We start from the raw sequence: 27,570 nt of genomic DNA, 5'->3' as shown, positions 1-27,570 counted from the left end.
GTTCTTTTCACAATAAAAGTTCATTCTATAAATCAAAACAAAGGATATATGGATAATTTTTTACAAGTGAACAGAGTTGTTCAAGAAAATAAGTATAACATTAAAAAATCGCCATTGAAATATGCGCAAATGGCCGGATCCATAGGTAAAGCTACAGACCTTAAAACAGTGTTCAGTCTGCAAAAAGCGTTATCAGCACAAACTGGTGTTAAGGCAGACAATGTGACAGAAATTCCAGGTCTTGTAAGCACCAGTTCAAGCCGAGAACCGACCAAGCCTCCTGAACCATACATATCAGAACTTTGTGAAATTCATGCAACCGGCATCATTGAAGGAATAAATCAACAGCAACTTTGGGCACTGAGAAGTAAGTCTTTCTTGTCAATAAAGGACTCCAAAATCATGCCAATAGTTTGCTAGAGTAAATCAGGAGCGACGTTTTTAAACAAGACAATGCAACATACAGATAAAAATTGTTTACTCTGTTCGTGAATTTTTTTTAAACAAAATTGAAATGCGTATTGCGAGATCGAACTTAATATCAGTCAAAATAAACTAAAGATATCAAGACAAAATAGGCAGTATCGTGAACATACAACTATTATAAAAAAAGTATAACAAAACAAGAACCATAATTTAAAAATTGAAGAATAGGAACCATGTGTAACACTGCAAGTAGATGCTAAAATTAATATCATCTATAACACTGGAAAAAAAAGATTAGAAGAATAGCCAATACCATTTCCAAGATACATTATTGACTAACAAGAAAAATAAAATGAAAGCTAAAGATTGGGTGACAAGAACACTCTGTAAAAATCATTTGAATATAGAAATTTTTTAAAAACACCATCTTGTTAAAACATTGAATATTAACCCTTTCATACATAACTATTAATATCAGTATAGCTTTTAGTGAGCTTTCTGTCAATACACAGAAAAGAATCAACGTTCTTATAGTATAATGTTTGATTATTTAACCAATAAGAATGCATTATGAACTTATCAATCGTAAAAATGTCTCTCAAGTGACTAGACACATGCTAATTTTGTCATAGACCTGCATCAGGTACCTATGGACTGTCTAATAATTTTACCGGTTTTGTCATCTCCTGGTTTAACATTTACTGTTGAATAAGACTTTGAAATCGTATATAACAGGTGATGCAAGCATTTTAGGTTTTACTCTGTTTACAGTTCATGATATATATCATGGCGATTGTCGGAAAGCAATAATCATTAACATGATTATCCCATTGACAAGGTATTTAATTTATCCTGTTTGCATACACATTGTTCTTATAAAAAAGATCTATTGTCCATTACAAAAGCACTATATGTAGGCCAGATTTAAGCTCGTTTTGAAAATTCTGCTGTCCGTTTCTTTAAGTTTCCTGTTAATTTCTGACTTTTAATTGGACAGGTGCCACACATAATTGCTACCTATCGATGTATTTATGTTCAGTATTTTAAGGGACAAATTTTGTTTTTTATGTTTTTGACTTTGAAAGGAGAAGTCTTTTAATACGCCACTAGTTAGAATAAAAAGATATAACGACAATGATCATCAGTACCATTAACAATGAGATACTTTTGTGTTTTTAGTGTTGGATTCTGCAGGTAAACCCCCAGCTAATCTGCTGGGTGGGGGATTCAGATGGTTGGGTGACTATGAAGAATGTCTAGACATCGAAGGACATGCAGTTGCTAAAAATTTAACATATAGTTTTGAAACACAATATTGCATAGTTACCGTAGTTAACATACAAGCTTTACCACCAATACTACCACTGGTGAGATATTACGTTTGATCTTATGTATTGCTATAGTTACGTAACAAGTTAGTCTTTATTATATTGTTCTTCCGGTAAGTCCGTGCACTTCGTTGACAAAATGTAAAAAACGTACATCACGGGACGAACGGAACTACCCGCCTCTATCGTATGTCTCCAGGTGCCTATGACATTGAAATTAATAAGCATGTATAGTCAATTTCTTAAACGAAATAACGGTACAAAATGTATTGAAACACGTAATTAAAAAAATCAAAGGAAAAGAGGAGAATTAAAAAGTGAGCATTACAAAAAACATTTGCATGGAGAACGGTTTTGTAGACAGTTGTTATTGTATTCGTATTTTTTACTCTATGCGATGACGCTCTGTCTTTTTACAACTTATGATCTTTTTTTTTAAAAAAATTTCTAAACATCTATAACAAAATGCAAAGGGATAATTTTAGAAACAATCTAAAAAGACTGTGTCTTAGGTTCAAAGAATAGCAGGCATTTTTCTTTTAAAATAAAACGAAAGGAATGCAAAAATATGAATTGGTTAGCATATCTTAATCGCAATGACTATTTTTTTTAGTACACACCGTTAAATATTGGAATGTGTATGCCTGACAGTTGTACAGTCAATGATACGCAACGTTTAATTGACATAGGTTTGTACGATTTCAATTCTTATTTTTGCATAATTTCTCTAAAAAAATAGCATCTAGTATATAATTGTATAATTTGATATTAAATTAAGAGGATACAATATTGATAGATATGAGAGTTTAAAAGGTAAAGCAGTATTGTCAGTATAATAAACATATAAAGCAAACATAATGCAAACTGTAGAATCCGTATTAGGTGGTGATATACACTAGTAGAAAAATCCGTGTTAGGTGGTAATATACACTAGTAGTAGAATCCGTATTAGGTGGTGATATACACTAGTAGTAGAATCCGTATTAGGTGGTAATATATACTAGTAGTAGAATTCGTATAAGGTGGTAATAAACACTAGTAGTAGAATCCGTATTAGGTGGTGATATACACTAGTAATACCTTTTGTGCAAACTAGTAGAATTCGTATTAGGTGGTGATATACACTATAGTAGTAGAATCCGTATTAGGTGGTAATATACACTAGTAGTAGAATCCGTGTTAGGTGGTAATATACACTAGTAGTAGAATCCGTATTAGGTGGTGATATACACTAGTAATACATTTTGTGCAAACTAGTAGAATTCGTATTAGGTGGTGATATACACTAGTAGTAGAATCCGTATTAGGTGGTAATATACACTAGTAGTAGAATCCGTATTAGGTGGTGATATACACTAGTAGTAGAAGCCGTATTAGGTGGTAATATACACTAGTAGTAGAATCCATATTAGGTGGTAATATACACTATTAGTAGAATCCGTATTAGGTGGTAATATACACTAGTAGTAGAATCAGTATTAGGTGGTGATATACACTAGTAGTAGAATTTGTATTAGATGGTGATATACACTAGTAGTAGAATCCGTATTAGGTGGTGATATACACTAGTAGTAGAATCCGTATTAGGTGGTAATATACACTAGTAGTAGAATCCATATTAGGTGGTGATATACACTAATAGTCGAATTTGTATTAGATGGTGATAAACACTAGTAGTAGAATTCGTATTAGGTGGTAATATACACTAGTAGTAGAATCCGTATTAGATGGTGATATACACTAGTAATACCTTTTGTGCAAACTAGTAGAATCCGTATTAGGTGGTGATATACACTAGTATTCGAATCCGTATTAGGTGGTAATATACACTAGTTGTAGAATCCGTATTAGTTGGTGATATACACTAGTAGTAGAATCCATATTAGGTTGTGATATACACTAGTAGTAAAATCCGTATTAGGTGGTGATATACACTAGTAATACTTTTTGTGCAAACTGGTAGAATCCGTATTAGGTGGTAATATACACTAGTAGTAGAATCCGTATTAGGTGGTAATATATACTAGTAGTAGAATATGTATTAGGTGGTGATATACACTAGTAGTAGAATCCGTATTGGGTGGTGATATACACTAGTGATACCTTTTGTGCAAACTAGTAGAATCCGTATTAGGTGGTGATATACACTAGTAGTAGAATCCGTATTAGATGGCAATATACACTAGTAGTAGAATCCGTATTAGGTGGTAATATAAACTAGTAGTAGAATGCGTATAAGGTGGTGATATACACTAGTAATATAATCCGTATTAGGTGGTGATATACACTAGTGATAGAATCCGTATTAGGTGGTGATATACACTAGTAGTAGAATCCGTATTAGGTGGTGATATACACTAGTAGTAGAATCCGTATTAGGTGGTGATATACACTAGTAATACCTTTTGTGCAAACTAGTAGAATCCGTATTAGGTGGTGATATACACTATAGTAGTAGAATTCGTATTAGGTGGTGATATACACTAGTAGTAGAATCCGTATTAGGTGGTTATATACACTGGTAATACCTTTTGTGCAAACTATATAGATTTGCGAATTTGAAAGTTACTCAGCACTTACAGTATCATTTTTTGGAAATGGTTAGAAACCGTTAAAGCCAGATGACTCAATTCATAAATTGTAAATATAATTCAATATATATAAATACGTCTGGAATTAATATACGAAATATACTTATATTTACTTCTATGAACTTTTTGAATGATTTGAAACCTATCTATTCATGATATATTGTTGACAATGATATTTTATTATATTGTATTTATAGCTCTGAAAAATGTGACAAACAACCTATTTATAGCCTACCAAGCAGAATGCCAACAACCAGATAGACCTTATGATACTAGAGCTGTAATCGTTCTGTAAGTAGTGTCAAATTATTAAAAAACTATATCTGAATAAAATTACAACATTACAGCTAAATTAAAATTTAATGTTCAAATACCGTAATTTACGCGTTCTTATTTACCATATACTATACTGAACCCAATGGTTGACTAGGATAGACACACAATGAGAATTATACTGCAAGTCATCCATTAAACTGTTCAGGATGTATAACAAAAGGCTCTCAAGAGCCTGAATCGCTCACCTGTAATTTTTTTGCTTAAATCTTTCGTCAATGATTATTTTTGCTTTTCAATATATATTAATGAGTGGCTTAAAAATACCATTTAAATGTTCTTTGTATCTGTCATATTTTCTTCAAAAGCAAAACAATGCATTTTACCCCTATGTTCCATTTTATCCATAGTGGCTATGTTTCTTGACGTTCAAGGAAATAAAATACAAAATTTATACTAGATACTCTGAAACTCATTCAGCCCAAGTTTGGCTGAAATTGATTCAGCAGTTTCAAAGGAGAAGATTTTTTAAAGTAAGCAAACTAGATGAACAAATTGTGAAAAATTGCCATTAAAGGCCAATAACTCCTTATCATGTTTCAGGGCTGATAGAACTTGACCTAATGAAAATTTTTAGACCCATGTCAGATTTGCTCTAAATGCTTTAGTTTTTTGAGATATAAGCCAAAAACTGCATTTACCCCTATGTTCTTTTTTAAGCCATGGCGGCCATGTTTTTTGACAAAACAGAAAATAAAACACAAACTTTATTCTAGATACCCTAAGGATCATTCAGCTTAAGTTTGGTTGGAATTGGTTCAGTAGTTTCAGAGGAGAAGATGTTTGAAATAGTTTACACCGGACGGACGACGACGACGACGACGACGACGGACGCCAAGTGATGGCAAAAGCTCACATTTCCTTTTGGAAAGGAGAACTAAAAATGCAGCCACATCCGGCAAGAAATAGGACGTTACATCTGATGCACCTAAATCATTGAAATGGATGTTGCTGAGCTTTTGCTCTCATTTTATATCCTTTCTCTCACATATACAAATTTGGTGTGTAATTGTTGAATGATAATTAAAGCAATGATGATGAAGTGTATTTCTTTCTACAAAAAGTAAATCTATTTATTGACAGTGTGGTGATATCTTTCTTCATATCCATAAGTGCAGCTGGTACTGCATATGATATAACATTAATACAGTGGCCTAAGTGGCAACAGGCCGCAAAGCAAAGAAAACCCGATGAAATTGCAGTTGAGGCAAACGAGAAAATTCCATTAATAACAGATAGTGTTCAGATAGTCAATTTTCAACCAGGTATGGCTAACTTTGTATCGATCTGATGAGTTAAGACCTTTTCAGTTGATTTTTATAGTTTGTTCTTATGCTTAAGTGTGACACCATTGTCCAAGGTTAGGGGGAGGGTTTGGCGCCAACAAACATTCTGTATGTGTCTGTCCCAAGTCAGGAGCCTGTAATTCAGTGGTTGTCGTTTGTTGCTGTATATCATATTTGTTTTTCGTTCATTGTTTTGCACTTTATCAGGTGGTTAGGTGTTTTCGTTTGAATTGTTTTACATTCGACATTTCAGGGCCTTTTATAGCTGAATATGCGGTATTGGTTTTGTTTTTTGTTAAAAACCATGCGATGACCTATAGTTGTAAACTTCTATGTCATTTGGTCTCTGGTGTTGAGTTGTCTCATTGGCAATCATACTACATCTTCTTATTTTTGTCACATTTGTGTCAATTATCAACCAGGTATGGCTAACATTTGGTTTATTATCAACCAGGTATGGCTAACATTTGGGTCAATCATTAACCAGGTATGACTAACATTTGTGTCAATTTTCAACCAGGTATGGCTAAAGTTTGCGTCATATATGAACCCCGTATGGCTAACATTTGGGTCAATTATTAACCACTCAGCTATGACTAACATTTGTGTCAATTTTCAACCAGGTAAGGCTAAAGTTTGCGTCATATATCAACCGGGGATGGCTAATATTTGGGTCAATTATCAACCACTCAGGTATGGCTAACATTAGGATCAATTATCAACCACTCAGGTATGGCTAACATTTGGGTAAATTATCAACCACTCATGTATGACTAACATTTGTGTCAATTTTCAACCAGGTATGGCTAAAGTTTGCATGATATATCAATCCGGTATGGCTAACACTTAGATCAATTATCAACCACTCAGGTATGGCTAACATTTGGGTCAGTTATCAACCAGTTATGGCTAACATTTTCGTCAAATATCAACCCGGTATGGCTAACATTTGGATAAAAAAAATTCACCTTTGATAGTTGTTTGTTCAGTATATCAAATGTAACTGAGTTCAAAATAGTTATGAACAATTGAACATATCAAACATGAAGTTTTTCCTTATCATTCTGTATCAGGGTACAAATTAATTCTGCTCGGTTTAAGTTGCAGTGTGAAAATGAAATTGTGTCATAATTAACATTTCGTTTTTTATAAGTAAATACGTCTGAAATGTAACTATGTATATGGCTTTAATGTAAATATGTCTATAACTGAAATGTTACTTTTATTTGCAATTTCAGGAATATTTGGAAAAATCCTGCTCGCCTTTTCTGTATATACTAATGGTGAAAAACTTCTAAGTACACATCAGCCGGAAGGTTCATTGACCGCTATCAATGGAATCAGATTTATATCCATGACTTGGGTTATACTTGGACATGCATACATTTTTGTACTTTCTGATGTTGGTAAGAAATTATAAAAAAAATAAGTTGTTCTTTTTTCAAAATATGGCAAGAAGTTATATCAAAGCAATGGCTATAAGAAGGTAAAACCATAACAACACGTAATTAAATTAATTTGTACAACCAAGAATTGATATCTTTTTGGATAATTATATATATAAACCAGTTTATAAAGCAGAAATATATAGAAAATTTGCATCACAGCAAAACAGTTGCAACAATTATTCAAATCAGAGTTCACTTGATTAATATATAAAGCATGTTTCCTAACCTGTAATATCAATCAATGCAACTCTTGTGTGTTTGTAGTAAAACACCATTAGCTCATGCAGAATCACAATAATTTAATGTTAAATTATGCAATGCTTTAAGGAACAATTAAAAAAAGAATCACTACAATATGACGTTTATAGATGAGGTGATTAAATTAACAAATAAGTTGCAATTGATTGCACTTACATTTACGAGTTTATCCTTAGAATTAGGAAACATAAATCTTTGTACATGACATGATCTGTGGTAATGAAATCATTGGTGTAATGTAATATTTCTATAGTGTTAACATGAATTATTGATATGGTCATATCATATTTATAAATTAACTGTTAACAAAACTTTGAATTGTTTGAAATACTAAGGATTGTCTAACACAGGAATAGATTACATTGTCTTTTCTTGGCAAAACCTTTCAGAATTTTGGGTTTCCATTGCTTTTCAACTTTTTACTTAATTTAGACTTTTAACTTTTTTGATTCGAGCGTCACTGAGTATTTTTTTTTGGACGAAACAGTGTCTGGCGTACAAAATTACATGCCTGGTATCTTTGATGAGTTTCTATAGTAACATACAAGTTAACTTCTTTAAAATGTAGACACTAAAAAAGCGAACTAACGGAGGGTATGTGGTATAAGCAACGAAAGACAGTTGGGAACGAGAAATTATTGTTTATTTTGTGTTTACTTTGAATATTTATACTGAGCATTTTTATTTAAAGATAATGTTGGTACATTTCTGCCTGAAATGATGAAAAGAGTTACATTTCCTGCTGTCAGTAACGCTCTTGTATCAGTGGACACCTTTTTTGTTTTGAGGTAAACAATTAAATAGATGACTAATGAAAACAGCGCTTATTTCTAAAATGCTTATCAGAATTGTTGTAAGGATAAAAAGAAGTGACTGTTGCACGATGCTTGGTTTCCTATAAGAGAGGCGAAGGATAAACAATGCCATGATTAAAAAAGAAAAAGACAAACAGACAAACAACAGTACACAAAACAACATAGAAAACCAAAGACTGAGCAACACGAACGATCTCAGGTGCTCCGGAAGGGTAGGCAGATCCTGCTCCACATGTGGCACCCGTCGTATTGTTCATGTAAGTACAAATTACAACTTATCTTTCTATTAGAACAACGGTAAATCATTTACAGCTGGAGATGTTATATCATCAAGTTGTATGATCTTGATTTTAACAAAACTGAAAAGAAGAGGTAAATGCAATATTTGATAATTATAGCAAGATAAAAACAAAATCATCTTGGTGAAAAAAAGACGGAAACACACAGTTAAAATGTCCATGCGTAGAGTTGGAAACAATCAAATGTATTTTCTAAAATTATTAAATAATTGATATATTACTTAAGTATTGGATTTTTTGTTTTATTTCCAATTTCCAAAGTGGCCTTTTATTGACATACCTTGTGATGAAAGAAATGGCAAAGAAACGAGGAAAATTAAACTGGGCAATGTTTTATTTTCATAGATTTTGGAGGTAAGATCTTGCTTACGATTAAGAGAGGAGATGTATGATAAATGCATCAATGTAACACAAGACTCTAAAAGACATGTAGATGTAAATGTTCAGTTTTCAGTTATAGAAAATGTTAATACCATATGACTGGTTCTATTTTTCCTCCGAGTCTAGAAAAGCCGTAAAACTTTTTTTCAAAGAATATTGCCGTATACCCACATCTCTATTTTTATAATCCTTTGTCCCGAGACACTTTGTTTTGATTTCAAATCTTTAATGTGTGGTTATACAGTTGGGTCTTATAATTTTCATGTGGCGACAGTTTGGGTTTGTCTAAGAATTTGACAAGATACTATTACCAATTTACTAAAGTATCATGCCTTATCACCTATTATGACTTATCGTATATTTAAGTATAAAGAATACGAAACAAAATGTCTCAAGTTGAAGTGCTCGCCCCTAAGAAGCACCTGAACTCGCTTTCGGTTTTGATGTAGTTCATGTTACTCAATCATTAGTTTTCTGTATGGTGTTTTGTGAGACTGATTTGTCCTTTCGGATTTTACTACAGTGTTGTTTAACTTTTTTCATCTTATGATTTTTGACTACATTTTGGTTCCTTCTTAGCCTGTATACTGACGACAGTAAATTCAAAATTATTTCTTCTGCTGATAGTAAAATTATGCATTTTTATATGTTAATATCGGGCATTGTACTTCTGATTGCTTAAATACAGCAGCATCATGAATAGTGAACAAAATACGATAGTGTGCAATGTTCAAAGAAGATTTTGATACATATTTTAAATACAGCTACATGTAATAAGAATGCTATATGAAAGTCGTGTTTTTAACCGAAATTGAAAATATATTAGGTCATGACTAGAACCTCTTTACAAAGTGGCGAAATAGGTTGTATGAAAATGACGTGTTCAGTTACTATTTAATATTGCTATTTTTCCGGATTAACGCCTCCATACATGTTGGCATTGATGGTTTATGATATTACTATTTTCCAGATTAACGCCTCCATACATGTTGGCATTAATGGTTTGTGATATAACTATATTCCAGATTAACGCCTCCATACATGTTGGCATTGATGGTTTGTGATATAACTATATTCCAGATTAACGTCTCCATACATGTTGGCATTGATGGTTTGTGATATAACTATTTTCCAGATTAACGCCTCCATACATGTTGGCATTGATGGTTTATGATATTACTATTTTCCAGATTAACGCCTCCATACAAGTTGGCATTGATGGTTTATGATATAACTGTTTTCTAGATGGCATCCTTAAATATTGGTATTGATGGTCTATGATAATTCTATTTTCCAGATTAACGCCTCCATACATGTTGGCATTGATGGTTTATGATATAACTGTTTTCTAGATGGCATCCTTAAATATTGGTATTGATGGTCTATGATAATTCTTTTTTCCAGATTAACGCCTCCATACATGTTGGCATTGATGGTTTATGATATAACTGTTTTCTAGATGGCATCCTTAAATATTGGTATTGATGGTCTATGATAATTCTATTTTCCAGATTAACGCCTCCATACATGTTGGCATTGATGGTTTATGATATAACTGTTTTCTAGATGGCATCCTTAAATATTGGTATTGATGGTCTATGATAATTCTATTTTCCAGATTAACGCCTCCATACATGTTGGCATTGATGGTTTATGATATAACTGTTTTCTAGATGGCATCCTTAAATAATGGTATTGATGGTCTGTGATAATTCTATTTTCCAGATTAACGTCTCTATACATGTTGGCATTGATGGTTTATGATATTTCTATATTCCAGGTTAACGTCTCCATACATGTTGGTATTGATGGTCTATGATAATTCTATTTTCCAGGTTAACGCCACCATACATGTTGGTATTGATGGTTTATGTTTCATTATTTCCATATACTGGTAGCGGTCCTCTATGGAAAAAAGACGGAAATGAATATAATTACTGTAAAACTTCTTGGTACTATAATCTGCTGTACATCAATAACTTTTTTGACAAACCAGAAGATTCGGTACGTTTGACAATTTATTTTACTATTACATAGTAGCAATGTCTCAAGTAGTTATTGTCTTAAAAAATCACCATATCATTACACGTTTTTTATAAAAATATGAAGATGCGGTTCGATTGCCAATGAGACAACCATCCACCAGAGTTCAAATATAGTGGATGTAAGCAATTATAGGCCACTGTACTGCCTCCAACAATGAGAAAAACCAATACCATATAGTCGATTATAAAAGCCCCGACATGAAATATGTGAAACAATTCAAATGAGAAAACTAACGGCCTATTTATGTCAAAACAGTTTCCGAAAAACAAAAATGAGACATGGACCACTGAACTACAAGGTCTAAACTTGGGACAGGCACATAACGGATGTGGCGGGGTTAATTGTTGTTTGATTTAGTGCTGAGTACTGATCGTATAAGTCAACACTTTCTAACTTAATGTTTACAGCTTCTTCTGTGTTTGTGTTGTTACACCACTCTCCCAGGAATATTGAGCGCCCACAAACATGTTTAATCCAACTAAATTCTTTACGTGTCTGTTTCAAGCTAGTAACCTTTCATCCAGTGGTTGTTGCCTGTGATATTTGTGTTTTTTGTGCATTGTTTTATAAATCAGGCCGTTGGTTTTCTCTTTTGAATTATTACACATTTTCTCTACCGGGATCTTTAATAGCTTACTATACAGTATGAGTTTTGCCTATTTTTTAAGACCTTACGATGACCTGTAATGTTCACATCTTTAGTCTTAACGGATAGTTGTCTCACAACTAATCATACCACATCTGTTAACAAGTATTTTTATGAATATCAAAATTGTTAAAAAACGTTCAGTAGGAAATGTATTATATACTGTACATGTACATTATATGACAAACAATTTTAATATCAGTGCCGATATAATCTAGTGATTCATATATCAGGTAGCCTCGATATAACCCCGATACTCCAAGACATTATTCCTTCACCACATTATATATGCAAATCTGGGATGATATCAGAACTGATATGGAAAATGATGTAAAGTAATTTAAATCGAGTATCTTAAGGGATTTAGATGTAAAAAGAAGGAGTTGATATCGAAGGGCTATATGAAACCTTATAAATAGACAATACCATGGATACAAAGCAAAATGACGAAAAGACAGACAACTACATTCAAGAAAACACTAAATAGAAAATTAAAAAAGTTCAAATAACTCATCCCAACCAAAATTCGGGAGTGATCTCATTTGTTCTCAGAAGTGTAAGCAGTTGTTCGTCGTGTTACTCATTACATGTAAACATTGTTGATCAGTTGTTATCGGAATTATCACAATCGAGGAACAGAGGACGGAATGTGGGTACGATAAATAGAATATATCCGTGGTCATCTGTGACCCAGATATTCCATAACGGTCATCCAAATCACGAAAAAAATCATTTGTAAATGTAAGCATCTGAGTTGGCGTTGAGCAACATACAATTACATTTCAACAAACAGAAGTCCTCATAGATAAATACTTAATGATAACTCGGAAATTGATGTTAATACTACAAGTCTTGATTTATTATCATAGCATATTAAAACATGTCTACTGAAACATATATATATATATAAAGTGTATTAAAGCATTTCGTATCTATTCAATTGTTTTCAGTGCTTTGGATGGGCTTGGTATTTAGCTAATGATATGCAGTTTTTTGTACTTAGTCCTTTAATACTACTTCCGCTATTTTTGTGAGTATTTCAGTAAACTAAATTGTTGAGGTGAAAAAAAGGAACAAATAATTAACTCACAAGCAAAAAACCTTTAATTACAATTATGCCTTGTAACAGACAACATGAATCAAACTTGTGTGTGTGTGTGTGTGTGTGTGTGTGTGTGTGTGTGTGTGTTCATGTGTGTGTGTGTTCATTTGTTGTTTGTCTTTGTTTACCATTGCTACCCAACAAGACATATTATATGGAGTTGTGATGTTGTCGCAAACATGCAAGTGAAGACTTTTAAGAGGTAAGCCTTGGCAACCCCAAACTTTTTCTCTCGTTTTATTTTACTTAACAAATTTAGAAGGGTAGGGATCCATTTAAAAGTCTTATTGAAATTTGCCGTTTCATTTTATGCTTAGAGTAACATTCAAAATGACCAGTTATGGGGTACTCTTAATAACGGTCGAAAACATTTATAGGCAGATATTATTGTTTGTTTTTGCACATGTTCTCAAAAGGAATATCCATAACTGTTAAAATGTGTAGTAAAAAACAAAGTTTAAAGTAAATCTGAAATGTCATGAAATATATACATGATATATATAGTCTGAATGTTAAAACATTATTGCACAAGTCGAAATTCTGGTACTCTTATATAACAGATTTAGTTTGTCAAACTTCGTCAGAATTTAGTTTTATCTATTAATTCTTGCAAAAATTGCTGACACAATTATTGTTTATAAACCTGAAAATAACAAACTTTTATGGAACTTTACCGTTTGAAATTTACAAAATTCATGTTTTTTTCTATTAAAATTTCTACTTTTAATCCCATGTTCTTTTAATTCAAATTGCAAAACAATTTTATAGTCTTAAAGCTTAGTATTTCATAAATCCCATGCACATTTGAATTATTTACTTGACAAAGTATCTTTTATAAAAGGCGGTGCCGGATTTGCAAAAGAGTGTTTTGCAAACCATTTTTAACCATTCTATGGTCTTTACACGTATTATTTGTAGTATATAGCATAAAATAGAATGAATAACTGTATCAAAAGCTTTTTGAACATCTAGCATTACCATACCAGTGTAGAACTCATAGATGGCTTTGTTTTAACATGATCAAGTAGGATAATAACTAAGACTAACAGTAATAACGTACAAGACTTACTTTTTCAAAATTTTATTGAATATGAATCCTAATATTTGAATCAATTGTATTTAGTTTTCAAGTTGCTGGATTTGCTGTACTATTAGCTTTTTTGACTGGAACATTGGTAGCAACGGGTGTTATGGCAACGAAATGGAATGTTCCAATGTCAATGTTTGATGGGTAAATACAAACTTAATATCATAATTCATTATGAAAAAATATACATGTAGAAAAGATACTAAGTGGACAATAAAACAGTACAAGAAAAAGAAAACTATAAACGACCATGGCCGAAAAAAATAGGAAAAAAAAAGACCAACAGTCCATAAAAAACTTTTAAAAAATAATAAAAAAAAAACGAGTAACACCAAAACCCACGAGTGGACTTGTATGCTCGGGAAGCAAATCCTGCTTTACTATTGATACCACAAGTGTCTCTCCTCTTAAAAACTTGAGGAGTTATATCCAAAGATTATGCATCATATAAAAGCGAATTTCCCTTGTCTAACTTTCAGAAATTACCAAATACATAGACCATTGGTAAACGTATTTCTATCGAACTCTTAGACTTTTACCAAATATGAAATTTTGGATGAGTTAAAGATATACAAGACAAATATTGAAAGCCAAAAAACTGAAAACTCAAGCAAAAACAATGGCACCTATTGTCCTTTAAAAGAACGAAGGAAAAACGCAGGTGCTACAACAGAAGGGTAGGCAGTTCTTGTTCCACTTAAGGTACCCGTCGTGTTGTTCATGGCAAGTAAAACAAATCTGATGCTACGTCGCATTCGGTGACATCACAATCGATGAATAGAGGCCGGGATTGTGGCAACGCATATGGAACATTATACTTGATAAATCTTAAAATTTCGAGAACTGTATGTAAATTTGAAAACCCTACTGTATGCCAAATGTAAAATGCACAAACATTAATGGTTGATGGTTGAATTATGTATATCCCCGTGTAAGTCATTTGATAACCTATGATTTTGCAGTTGATAAGTTTTGTAAATACGGACCTTTATTTTGTATATGGAAGTTACTTATATATGATAATTATTTCAGAGGAGATATGACTCACTGGGGAAAACTTTATATCAGGCCTTACTTCCGAATGGGCCCTTACTTAGTGGGAATGTTTACTGGATATCTGCTTTATAAAACAGATTTAAAGTTGAAAATAAATAGAGTAAGTTTTATGTTTATATTTATGTATGTAATCTGTAACTTAGCTGACCTTTTTAATAGGATGTTTCCTCTTCTTTTTGATTATTAAGATTTACGTTTCTTCTAAATATCTCAACCGATGAAAACTACTTTGTTGCGTTTCAATTATATGTACATGTGAACACATTCAAAATGAACACAGCTGACAGAATTACATGTTCACATGTTATGTGCGTCATACGGTTTGAAAATAATAAGAAAGTTTATGATTCCTCGAGAAATTTCTGTTTTAATCATCTTGAATGTTTTATTGGCTGACTCGTTAATTTTTATCTTCTTTGCCTTTCATCATAAGGTTTTTCTGAGCTGTTCATAAAAGCACCACATTTTCTATGTATGTCTATATATATAAACAAGTCTAAATTGAAAACAACGTTCAAACCTAGGATGGCGTTGGATAAAAACCGCAATTTTTATACGTGTGCATGTATATATATATATGTTCAAAAATTAAAATTTGATCTGGCGGCATGGTAATTAACATTATCATCCTTTACGACAGACGAAATAGCTGATCTGAAAGGTACACCATCTACTTGCCACTATACAGCATGTACTGTGTTACAACCCTAGATAATGACAACGAGGAAAGAAAGGCTTTATATCGACCACCGAAAGCTATATTTATGTAACCTAGGTGGTCGAGTGGTCTAGGGCGCTGGACACGGTGCAGGCGGTGTTGCCACGATGTCACAGAAGCAAGGACTCGAAGCCCGCTGATGTACATCCAGAATAATAACCATTTGATGTCAATATCTAAAGAATAGTTTTAAAATTGAATTCTTAATGAAGTGTATCTCTTTTTTGTAGTTTGTTAATTTATTTGGTTGGTTAGTGGCCTCTGTATCAGCATGTGCAGTTTTATACGGTATATATGATGACGTTAACGGTAATCGTCCGTCACAGGAAGTGTCCTCATTCTACCTTTCGGTGCACAGAACAGTCTGGGGCGCTGCAATCTCCTGGGTGATATTTGCATGTGCTCATGGATATGGAGGTAATATGTTACACAAGCTACCATTTTGAATATTTCTAGTACAAATGTATCAAGTTTATTAGTATTGCCAGATTTGTTAAACATTGTCCTATTAAAACATTCTTCCCACTGTGTGATCTATCTGCTATAATAGTTGATTTAAACATACTTTATGACATTTTAGTTGAATATCAATGGGTGCTAAACACATTTTCTTTCATTTTCTATTGGAAATTGAAACAGAATCTACACCGTACTTTGTATGTAATTGTCCTTTCAACTAGATTTACTTTTACACATACAGTGCATTACATTTATTGAGTTTAATAACTTAGAACTAAATATATAACATGTAATGATTACACGTGCAGTAGGTTTGATATATATTCTTTATTTCAAATTAAGTTAGATGATATTACTCAATAAAACCTTCCCCTTTTACAGGTTACGTGAACACAATTTTATCCTGGAAAGGTTTTATTCCACTTAGCAGACTTACATACTGTGCATACCTTGTGCATCCTCCTATTATCTATTACTACCTACTGACAAGACGAAGGCTGATTCATTTTACTGATACAGAAATTGTAAGTGGTGCAAAAACCGTTTCTGGCCCTTTTGGTTTGTCATCAACATTTTATGTGTGTGGTTTTTACCTGTAATTTTTTTTTTTTTGTTCACACATATAATGGAATTTTATGCGACTGTCGTCCAAGTGAGAGGTTTAGCTAGCTATAAAACTAAGTTTAATCCACCATTTTCTATATAAGGAAATGCCTGTACCAAGTCAGGAATATGACAGTTGTTTTCCACTTGTTTGATGTGTTTGAGCTTTTGATTTTGCCAATTGATAAGGGACTTTCCGATTTGAATTTTCCTTGTAGTTTGGTATTTTTGTTATTTTACTTTTCACTTTTTAGTTCCTATCGTACAATCTGAGCCTAAAGACGATTATTTCAGAAACACCCGTCGTGCGTGCGATAAATCGGTACCCTATTTTACTTAACAAAACCAATTATCCCCTTTACACAGCAGAAATACTGATTTATTTACCAAGTGCAGAACAATTTTAAATGCGTTCATAGGTTTTTTTAATTATCTGGGTATCAAAATGAGCAAAAGGAGAAAATAACTAGGTAAATATTTATTGATTAAAGGAAACGAGGGGTACACGTCAATGAGACAGCTACCAAACGACAAAAATGTCTAAAATACTTTTAGATGACAATGTAGGTCTTCCAAAAAATACAATACATTCTCGAGTCTATAAAGTTATGAATAAATTAACAGAAAGATTAACAGCAAATTCTCAAAATAACAAAAACATTAAGATATGTTATAAGACAATATGCTAAAGTAATTAAGATTTGCATATGCATATGCGTAGGGGTAAAGCTCATTTATTGAAAAGCGTCAGTTAAAAACATTACTTGACATAAGCAGCCTCAATTGATCGTAAAAATCTTCTAAAATACTATGTTAAAAGTCAAACCTTAAATCATTTCATACACTATAGGAATCAGGACTGGAAGGAAAATCCCTTATTTTGTTCCTACCCTGGTTATGAAAATTGCTTCAATTTTTTTCCTACATACACAATACATTCCCTTTAGAGCTACTTCTTGATTGTAATTTGTTCATTTTCACATGTGTATACCACTGAAGCACAAAAACAAAAACAAACTGTTCATATTGTATGGAATTTGGAAGTCCTGAATAACATCTTATGTTTATTTTATGTTTTCATGGTTGATTCCCTCCCCCCCCCCCCCCTAATCAAGTTAATATAATACAATATATGTTCAACTGGTGTAAACTAATTATCTGGTTCTTGTAACGTCCAGTACCAAGTATTTCATAAATATTTTGGACAAGAACAAGTTGTGCAATACTAATATAATCAGATAGATTAGCTAGATATAGTTACGCTAAGAAGGCTGATCAGAATAAAGTTCTTGATATTTGGACTTGAAGCGCAAGGAAGTAAATTAAACATTTTGTCAAAATCAGATTACAAACTTTCCTACCATACGGAAGTTTGGATTCTGAAAAGAAACTCTTCCATTGTTTCCACTTTTGAAACATAAACACCCCACTCTATTATAATTTATGGGAATGTTGATTGAGAGCCTCCACACACACACACACACACACACACAATATTGAGCTTATTCTTGGCATATGTGGAGCCAAACTGAATGAATATAGTGAAAAATAATATTTTTTTATGAAACAACAGGATCAACTTTAAAATTGCAAGACAAATGCTTTCAAAATTCTCATTTAATTTGAATAGGATAAAACACGGTAGATAAGATAACTACTTGAGTAAACTGGGATATTTTGCAGCATATATAAAATACATTGTGTATTTGTTAAATTAAAAAGAATTCTAAATCTATTTAGCATATATTTTTACTTGTAGATATATGAATTTTTAGGACATCTTGCCTTGTCATATGCAGGAGCATTTTTGACTTCTCTTGCTTTTGAGGCGCCGATGATGGGACTAGAAAAGGTTATTTTCAAGCGACACGAAAAGAAGAAATAGACGTTGATTATAGACTGCAGAAATGATAACATTAAACGTGAATTTAATAACTTATTCTGTTCTATAAAAAAAAAATACTGCAATAAATCATTTTCATTTTCTATTACCCACAACTGTAATATATTTACTTCCGATTAAAAAGCCTCTGCGAGAACGTTGCATTATATTCATCATAATGTACGTTCGCAATAACAAGGGCGTCATGCGGTTAATCGAATACTCTGTCAGTTGATCTACATTTACATTACACAAATGTCCATTTCCCGAGAAGGTGATAGTACTTAAATAAAAACAGTACCTTTTCATAATTTTTACGATATTCATTTCCTTATTTGTATATATAATTATTAGGGTACATTTAGACCAATGGTTGAGAATGCAACAAAAAAAGAGCAACTTCAAAAATGGACTTAATTGCTTTTTTTTTTTATAACTGTCAGTGAAGTCTACACGAAAATATCCAAATCTTGATTACCTTCAAAAGTTTTGGATGAAAAGGAGCAAATATTAACGATGAACGCAAACCCAGTGAATCAAGTAGAGGAAACTGATGTGATACATATAACTATATTTATCATCTCATTATAAATGACAAAATGACAGTTTATTGTTACAACATTATATTATTAATTTACAAAAAGTTAAACTGCCCGTTCATCCGAAGGATATATTGAACCCAATCAGTTAACAAAAACTATCAAACTTTTTTGATGTTGAGGACAGTTTCTTTATGTTTTAAAGTAAAGATGTCAAGAACACACATTTTAAATTACAAGGAATTACTCCATATAGTTTCTTTACAGTAATTGAAATGCATGTATAAATATGTTGATCATTTCTTAGAAATGCTGAAGCCGGCTTGGTCTTGTCTGTCTCGTTATGAAAAAAACATATTAACGCAGCGTCCAAAAAGAAGAACATCAAATCAAAATGTATAAAATTAAGCGAAGATGGAACTGTGTGTATTCTACTACATTGTATAATCTTTTCTAATAAAAAATACACGAGTAATTTGTTGTTTAGAGTGAGCAAAAAGTTGCGGCGCTAAAATAATTAATATACAGATTTCTCCGCATTTGCGTCTTCATATTGTACACGATCACTGTTCCGATTACAAAATTATCGCTTAGAATGCATTAAATGTAAATATTGACTGCTGTTTAAGTTACAAAATGGCAAAAAAACTGGAATAATTTAGTTCCATTTGATTTGCTTCTTGTTGTATGCTGTAATGTTAAATATCTGCTTCTTTCATTGGTGATGGTTTCTAGGTGATGTCGTATGTTTGAGACCACCACGGCTACTAGTAGTATGTTTGTATAGGTTATTGGGTTTTCTACCCATTTTTATCGTTAAATATCAGCCGCGAGCCACAAATTGAAGCTTCTTGGCGAGTGAGCACAGCGAACGAGCAAAAAAATTCACATTGTGTCGAGTGGCTGATATTTTACGATATCTATACGTACGGTAGAAAACCCGATATTCTGACTACCGTTTTATTACTGTTTCTTCCCTCCTTTAGACAGCTTTATCTTTAACGAAAGAAAGCTTGCTAACGTCTCCTCACACATTGTGGTGTCGCTTATAACTTTTCCTTAGACATTGTGACGTCGCTGATAATGTCTGCTTACGTCTGAAATTAAGCCGTGATACGAGATTTACGGAGCGACTGAGCAGGATGATATAGACGAAGGGAAGGACTATAAAACTGTTTATTCAATCGAAAAACAAGGTGACAGAATTTTTCGATTACCGATATTTGTCACGTTTTCCACCAAGAACTATAAATTTTAAGCTGACTAGAAAATACTCTGGTAAATGATAATAGAATTTTTTTTGTAAATATTAACAGGGGAAAATAGTTCATGCATATTCAAAACAAGAACAACATAGACCAAAATGCAGATGAGGCGAATCGAACCACTGGAAAATTATGGTTGTTTTGGTAGTTCTTAAATGTTGGCTTGTAACAGGGCATGTACGGATACTAGAATAGTTGCAAGACTTCTTTTAGAATGAGACATCATTTCACTCTCTAAACTCGAGGGCGTCGAAAATTTACTTGCCCTACAATGCGAATATAATATACAAAATGGAACGAATGTATGGAAAAGTACTGGCTTAAACTGAAAGATATATATTTTAGATTGAAGAAGATATTCCCGGATTTCGAGTATTCTCAAACATGCATACATTTTCTTTGCGTTCATTTACAAATGCCTTTTGCGTTCACTTTTTTATGCATAATTCTTCCAGAAGTATAAAATTCTGATATTCTTTGACGTTGTAAATATTATTCTTCTCCTTGATTAATCATCCGTCTACTTTGGGATTACCCCCATATGCAATATGCTACACGTGGTATTTACATCGTAAAGTGACATTATCTTTTAAAGCATCAGATTCACATAAAATCAAATATTGCCATGAAATAAACGAGCAATTTTACCTAAAGCGGGAGGTTTGGGTAGCCATTAAACCAGGTTCAACCAACCTTTTTTTTCTTAAAATGTCCTGTACCAAGTCAGGAATATGGCAGTTGTTATCAAATAGTTCGTTTCTATGTATGTTTGCGTTTTTTTTTGTTGCACTTCAGTGTTCCCGTAGTTCCTTTTTCCTCTTATAGTTGATGTGTTTCCCTCGGTTTTAGTTTGTAACCCAGATTTGTTTTCTCTCAATCGATTTATGACTTTTGAACACCGGTATGCTACTGTTGCCTTTAAAGATACGTGATCCATACAAGCATTAATACAACCACGCGCCACATCGAGACAAATGTTAAAATTTTTCGGCAGCAAATATTGCATGAACATGGCCAGTAAACACCATTTTGACCGTTTGAGAGGGTTACTATTTAGTTAAGGATGAGATGTTTATTTGCACCGTTTAAGATTTTATCATTTTCTCTTTTCATTCAGATTAAACATATATATCAGATTATCATCATTTGAATTAAATTCAGTGTCATGAATTAGAAAGTGAGTAGTCTGGGCTTGTATATGTATTGAGTATAAATGTGATGCAAACATGGAAAGAGTACAATTTGAATTTTCCACCGTAATATCTGACTATACGAAACTTCTCATCTCATGGTTAGAACATCTTTGCATGAATCTAATTGGAAGTGATAGTACCACAACTATAAGCATCATTTGTCATAAAACTGCTCTATAACCGTCAAGAAATCTTCTAAGGCATGACTGTCAGAATCTGTTCTAGGGCAGAGCTGTCCGAATGAGTTCTAGCGTATAATTGATGGAATCTGTATTAGTTTTACCGATCCATGCATAGCAGAGGTCGGTTACCCTGTCGACGCACCCGGCCTTACTTCGTTTGGAGTTTATGTAATTCCCTCAGATTTTGTTTGTTTTTTCATCGATTTATGAGATTTGAACATCAACTACTTTTGCCTAGATCTAGGATTGAACTGTCTAAAGCTGTTCTAGCTCACACATTTGTGGAATCTTTAGTGTACATCTGTCAATAACTGATCTAAAGTAGAATAGTTTTAAATGGCGCAATTCAGAACACTCTCTGTTCTTGATAAAGAACAGTTTTAATCGTTTTCGAATTCAAACGATAAAAATGCCTCCTATCGAATTTAACATAATTTCTGTGTATCTAAGACACTGAAATGTTAATCATCGTCTAAGTAGGAAAACTAATGGGAAAATTGTTAGTATTTTAGCTGATTGAGAATAAGTTTTTATTTCAAGAGAAGCTATCATAAAATGTTAGAGACGATTCCGTGCAAATATATTTCTCAGTCTCTAAAAAAGTGTAATAACTATACTAAGATACCTTTGGACCTCAATAAAAATGATTTTCGGAACTAATTTTAATTTTATTTTTAATAACTATGATAAGCAATTATTATAAACATATCGAAAGTACTATATTGTGTATATTGGTTTGAAAGGTATTGATACAAAATAAAAATAATGTCATTGAAAACCACACAGGAATAAGTAATACATGTTGTTTAATTGTTCGACAAACTTCTAAGTCGCTGGAATTCTCGAAGACTGAAAATATCAAAAAGAACAAGGTAGTCATTATCTATTTAACTTTTATCCATGTAACTAGTGTCTTTATTGTATCATAAAAGTAACACTAAAAGATATATCTTTTTTTTTATGTCATCAGAAACTATATATATTGATTTTTTTTGTGATTGTTTTTTTTCTTTTTACGGGAGGCAATATGCCACGACCAACTGAATTTTAGATATAAAAAAAAGCTGTAACTTTCAAAATATGTCAAATATTTGGGTAATTTTGATATGAAATGAAAGCTAAAGGACCTTGAATCAACGTTGAATTTTGAACAATAAAAAAGTTATATAAAATTGAAAAATAAGGGAAAATTGTGCCTTTTTTTCGGATCAGAAGTACCTGTGTTTATCCTTCCGGACTTCCAGAAACTATTGATCTTATATGCAATTGAATGTATGAATTTTCCAGCACAGGTCAGACTAATGTAATGTTTTGACATGGAATGACTGCCACTTTAATCAAACTAAAGACAAAATAGATAGGAATGCCCGAAATTGGTAAAAATTTAACATAGAAAGCAATGGAGCCAAGTTAGTGGTTTGATACCTTTTATTGATTAGACGATTGAGAGTAAATGTTTGTATATGTTTCAATAAATTTTAGGGGCAAAATAGTGAATCTTTTAGTTCAACGCCATTCAATAACAAATGTTTTAATGTAACCCTTTATATACGCATACTAAATGTGTCAGAAAAATTACCGTAAAGCATTTATCTTGATAAAGCCAGTGGCATCTGTTGGTTCATAATCACCTTGAACATCCATACTACAATAAAGAACACAGTTTTTTACATGATATAATGATTGTGCTGAATCCATCATATGTAACCATGTCATCACATATTTATTTTAAAAATCGGCATACTTATCTTTCATAGAACAGCATTTAGTTACATACGGTGAACTGATTTGCATATTTCTAATTTTTTTTACAAAATTTATTCTAATCGTAAGCTTGTTTCATTTTGAGGGCAAATAAGGAAAAGTTTGTCATGAGATACCAACCCTGGTGACACTCCTGCCGAACTTCATTTGTAGTTCATGCGGTTTCCGTCGTTTTCATTGTAATATTTGTCTGTTTATAATTTGCATTATGAGGATTTAGGTGACATCAGATTAGCCAGTTTATATTTTTATAGTTCAGTGCGTTTGTATTGAAACTAATGACGTGTGTTTAAGAGAAGATATTTCAATGCCTTCAACCATGTGGTCCTATGTATATCGGTCGAAGTCTAGTTGTGTAGTTTCTGAAAGCGTCACCATGTTTTATTTTTTGGCTTTCATAGTGTTTGGTTTCAAGCGTACCTGCTGAAGGATATTCCAGAAAGATGTGTTGTGCACATGATAATCATATCATACGTGTTCTGTCCTTCCTTATATAAAGAAAAAGAGATGTCGTATTCTCGTATCTATTTGTCTTTACTGTGTACTGTATGAACAATAAATAAGATCGACTTTGTAGCAATTACGCGTTCTAATGCAAGTCTACTACATAGTTCGTAGAGACAGATTTAAAACATGAATCAGAAACTTGACTGTTTACTATGTATAAAATCTCATATGTTGCCTCCTGAAAATACCATAAATAGTGATATTCGCCATATTTACTTTAATTTTATTGAAAAATGATTAGAATGGCATAGCTGTCTGATCACTTTAACTGTATCGGAATGTAGTTTGTGACATCCATGTGACGTCTCAACCATATCATAATGAACTTTATTCAGAAACTACCGTTTGATTAAGCTATCTTGTTTCAAAATAAATGTATATCTGGTTAAGTGTTTGCTCATATTTTTCATTGCTGCGTATTAGACGTTATTCACTTCTTGAAGTCAGATTCCAAGAGATGAATTGTGTATTGCCTATACACGCGTTGTCAAAAGCTATTAAAACCGGATCTTGACCTCGTTCCTTGACATCAAGGTGTCCTCTTCTCATTATGTCAACCATCGTACCACGTTAAAGTAATACGTTGTGTAGGAATCAAATCATTTAGTGTATACAAGTTTTTTTTAGTAAGGCTATTTGTTGATCTTGATCAGAGGTCAACATAGTTTATTCACTTATAATTTTTTGTATTTCTGGAAAATCCATGAAGTTGTTCCGAACAAATGCGTCTTTATCATTTCCGCAACCGTATTCCCAGAAAATATTTGTCTATTGAAGCTATCAAATGACATAAGTGATAAATATTTATCAAATGTTTCAAGAAAAGAAAGGTATTAACTGGTTTGTGACATACCTAACTAATTCTTCATTATAAAGCGATGTTGGTGACGTTCTACCAAGGACGTAGACACAGCCTTTATAAATTTTCAGGTTAACAGAACCTGTGACACCATCCTGACTCTTCAATATGCACATACGTGTAAATTCACATTCAGGACTGAACCAAAATCCTACAATTATAATTTGAAAAGAATCAATTAGAAATGCTACTTAACATCAATTCCTTCCAAGTAATTGATAAATTAGAAGGTATGATAAGCGCCGGTCGTAGAACCTAGCTAATGTCATCCTCTAGATGTTCATACGACATTATTCTGTCGGATGTTGAATGTCGTTTTGCGCTTTACGATAAACTGTTGTAAAACTGGTAAAACTAGTCTCATGTACAGATCCTCTAATTCATTTTCAGATATCAGCAAACAAACATCGTTTGCAAAGAAGGTGTTGTATGTGTTTCTGAACACATTAAATTTAATTTTATACGTTACAAATTTATTGTTTATGGAATACAATTGGGATAACAATATTTTGTTAAAAATAAAACCTGTGGAAAAACATGCAACACCGATGAACAAGGGATCAGTATGCTGAAGGTTTTCCTTGACAAACGTATTTGTTGGATTTTGAGGTAGAATTTTCCGGCAGGTTGTCGTCATTCCTATGGGATTATCTTTGCGCCTCTCATTGACGACCTTTTCTTATTGTCATATGAGTCGGAGATCCTTGTAAAAAACAATAAAATCAAGGAAGCTAGATCATGTAATTGCACATATAGATGTATTGATGATGTTCTCTCCATTAACAATCCAAACTTTTCATATTGGGTCTCATTGATAAATCCTCTTGAGCTAAGAGATTAAAGAAACCATAGACACAGCTTCATTTGTTTTATTGTTAGACATATACCTCGATTTTGACTCAAGCGGTCATATCAGTACCAGAGTCTATGACAAACGAGACGATTGCAATTTTGAAATTATAAATGTTCCCCACCTTAACAGCAATATACCAGCTTCAGCCGCGTCTGGAGTATATATTTCATGTTTTTCTGTAGAAAGAATGGTAGTTAAACTCTTTGAAAAATGTTTAATCAAACATCTAAACGAGTCAGCTAAAACACGAGAGAAAGTTGACATAATACTTTTAAAAGAATATAATACCTTACCTCTGTATACTTGGTCAGCAAACTTTACATCAAGATCTCTTTTTATTCTTCTTACTTCCTAGACAAATATTAAAACAACAAACATTGGATACAGTTAACTGTCATGTATTTTGGGGTAATACGTAATATACATTGTTTCATGTGTTTAATTCCAATTATTACACATAGAAACCGTTGTAACGTTGTAACGTATGCTTATGCAGTGCTCTTTGAAAGTTTACCTTTGGCAAATGGAAAACAATGCAAAAGTATCTAGATGCGTTGTGGTATTGTTAGAAAGACAAATGAATATTAGTTTCTTGAAATTTCGTTAAACGTACAATTTGTAAAGACCCTGCCCACTGAAATTTAGAAGACGGCAGTCAGAAAAAAAAACTTATTCTACATATGAAACATTCAAGATTGCTATTTAAGTTGGTGTTTAGATGTGATTTTTTTTGCAGCATTCTGATTTACAGACTATTTCACAATCTTTCGTTATTATATCTTTGAAATAAAAAAACTAATATTGTTAAAAATCTCATAAATCTTGATGCACATAGTCTAAAAAGTAAAATGGTCAAAGTGATCTTATCAATGACAAGGCTAAATTGTCTGTACGTACATTATCGGCAACTGTTTTGCACAGCCTTGTTAGATAGCACAAAAGATGGGCAATTTGAATATAATGATACCAAGAGGCAAAATGTGTATCATTAAATTGAATATCGAAAAAAGCAAATTTCAGGTCATTCTATTGTCAGTTGATTCATTAACTTGATATTGTTATTCTTAGTTTATTGAATACATTCATTAAGTTAACGATATCCCTAGTTTATTGAATGCGTTCATTTAGTTAACAATATCCCTAGTTTATTAAAAGAATCCAGTTAGGTAATATAATTTTGTTGTGTTGAGTTCTTCGTAAGTAATGTCTTCGTTTGCACAAAAGATTTTGCCCTATATTTAACATTTTCTACCGAAGTTGAATAGGAATGAGTTTGACCCTCATGGTAACGTGATAAACTAAACATAAATAGCCGGTCTTGATTTCATTGGCTTTTGGCTTTAAACTTTGTTTAGAATAGAGGATTGAAACGGAGAATGTGTTAAAGAGACAACAGCTCGACCAAAGAGCAGAAAACAGCCCAAGGCCACCAATGAGTCTTCAAAGTAGCGAGAAAATCCCGCAACCGGAGGCGGGCTTCAGCTGGCCCCTAAACAATATTTTTACTAGTTCTGCGAATATTTAGGTATTTCCACTTTTCTGTCTTATTTCATGTAAAAGTACATAGATACCATATATTTTTTGAATGGTCATACATTAACCTATCATTTGAGACTTGAAGTGACATTTTATAAACCGGAAGTA

At 32.5% G+C, this 27,570-nt stretch overlaps 2 protein-coding genes across 6 annotated transcripts in view; one reads left to right on the top strand and one right to left on the bottom strand.

Annotated features, from left to right (window-relative positions):
* Window positions 1–129: 129 nt before the first annotated feature.
* Window positions 130–19,365, top strand: LOC127727760 (nose resistant to fluoxetine protein 6-like). The gene is made up of 12 exons (XM_052234877.1): window positions 130–367; window positions 1,606–1,620; window positions 7,203–7,370; window positions 8,362–8,458; window positions 9,046–9,138; window positions 11,001–11,169; window positions 12,808–12,887; window positions 14,083–14,190; window positions 15,079–15,202; window positions 16,051–16,237; window positions 16,661–16,803; window positions 18,642–19,365. Exons 1-12 carry the CDS (start codon window positions 130–132, stop codon window positions 18,765–18,767), a joined length of 1,548 nt encoding a protein of 515 aa, XP_052090837.1. The 3' UTR covers window positions 18,768–19,365.
* Window positions 19,366–22,599: 3,234 nt separating this feature from the next.
* Window positions 22,600–27,570, bottom strand: part of LOC127730761 (argininosuccinate synthase-like) — a 35,834-nt gene continuing 30,863 nt past the window's right edge. For all 5 annotated transcript variants that reach the window (XM_052239304.1, XM_052239307.1, XM_052239306.1 and 2 more), the window contains exons 12-15: window positions 26,220–26,277; window positions 25,068–25,224; window positions 23,523–23,588; window positions 22,600–22,792 (exon numbers count right to left, since the gene is read on the bottom strand). In XM_052239304.1, coding sequence (XP_052095264.1) covers window positions 22,750–22,792; window positions 23,523–23,588; window positions 25,068–25,224; window positions 26,220–26,277 — 324 coding nt within the window. In that variant the 3' untranslated portion in view covers window positions 22,600–22,749. The remainder of the gene's footprint in view (window positions 22,793–23,522; window positions 23,589–25,067; window positions 25,225–26,219; window positions 26,278–27,570) is intronic.

Source organism: Mytilus californianus, unplaced genomic scaffold (genome assembly GCF_021869535.1).
Source record: "Mytilus californianus isolate M0D057914Y unplaced genomic scaffold, xbMytCali1.0.p SCAF_2, whole genome shotgun sequence".
NCBI lineage: Eukaryota > Metazoa > Mollusca > Bivalvia > Mytilida > Mytilidae > Mytilus > Mytilus californianus.
The sequence above is the reverse complement of the archived record's forward strand: the minus strand, read 5'-3'. Positions and strand labels throughout refer to the sequence as shown.

Coding starts and splice junctions, on each gene's coding strand:
- LOC127727760 (XM_052234877.1), top strand. CDS start 130: ATGGCCGGATCCATAGGTAAAGCTACAGACCTTAAAACAGTGTTCAGT. Junction 11,170..12,807: donor TTGACAAACCAGAAGATTCG/GTACGTTTGACA, acceptor AATTGTTTTCAG/TGCTTTGGATGGGCTTGGTA. Junction 16,238..16,660: donor ATGTGCTCATGGATATGGAG/GTAATATGTTAC, acceptor CCCCTTTTACAG/GTTACGTGAACACAATTTTA.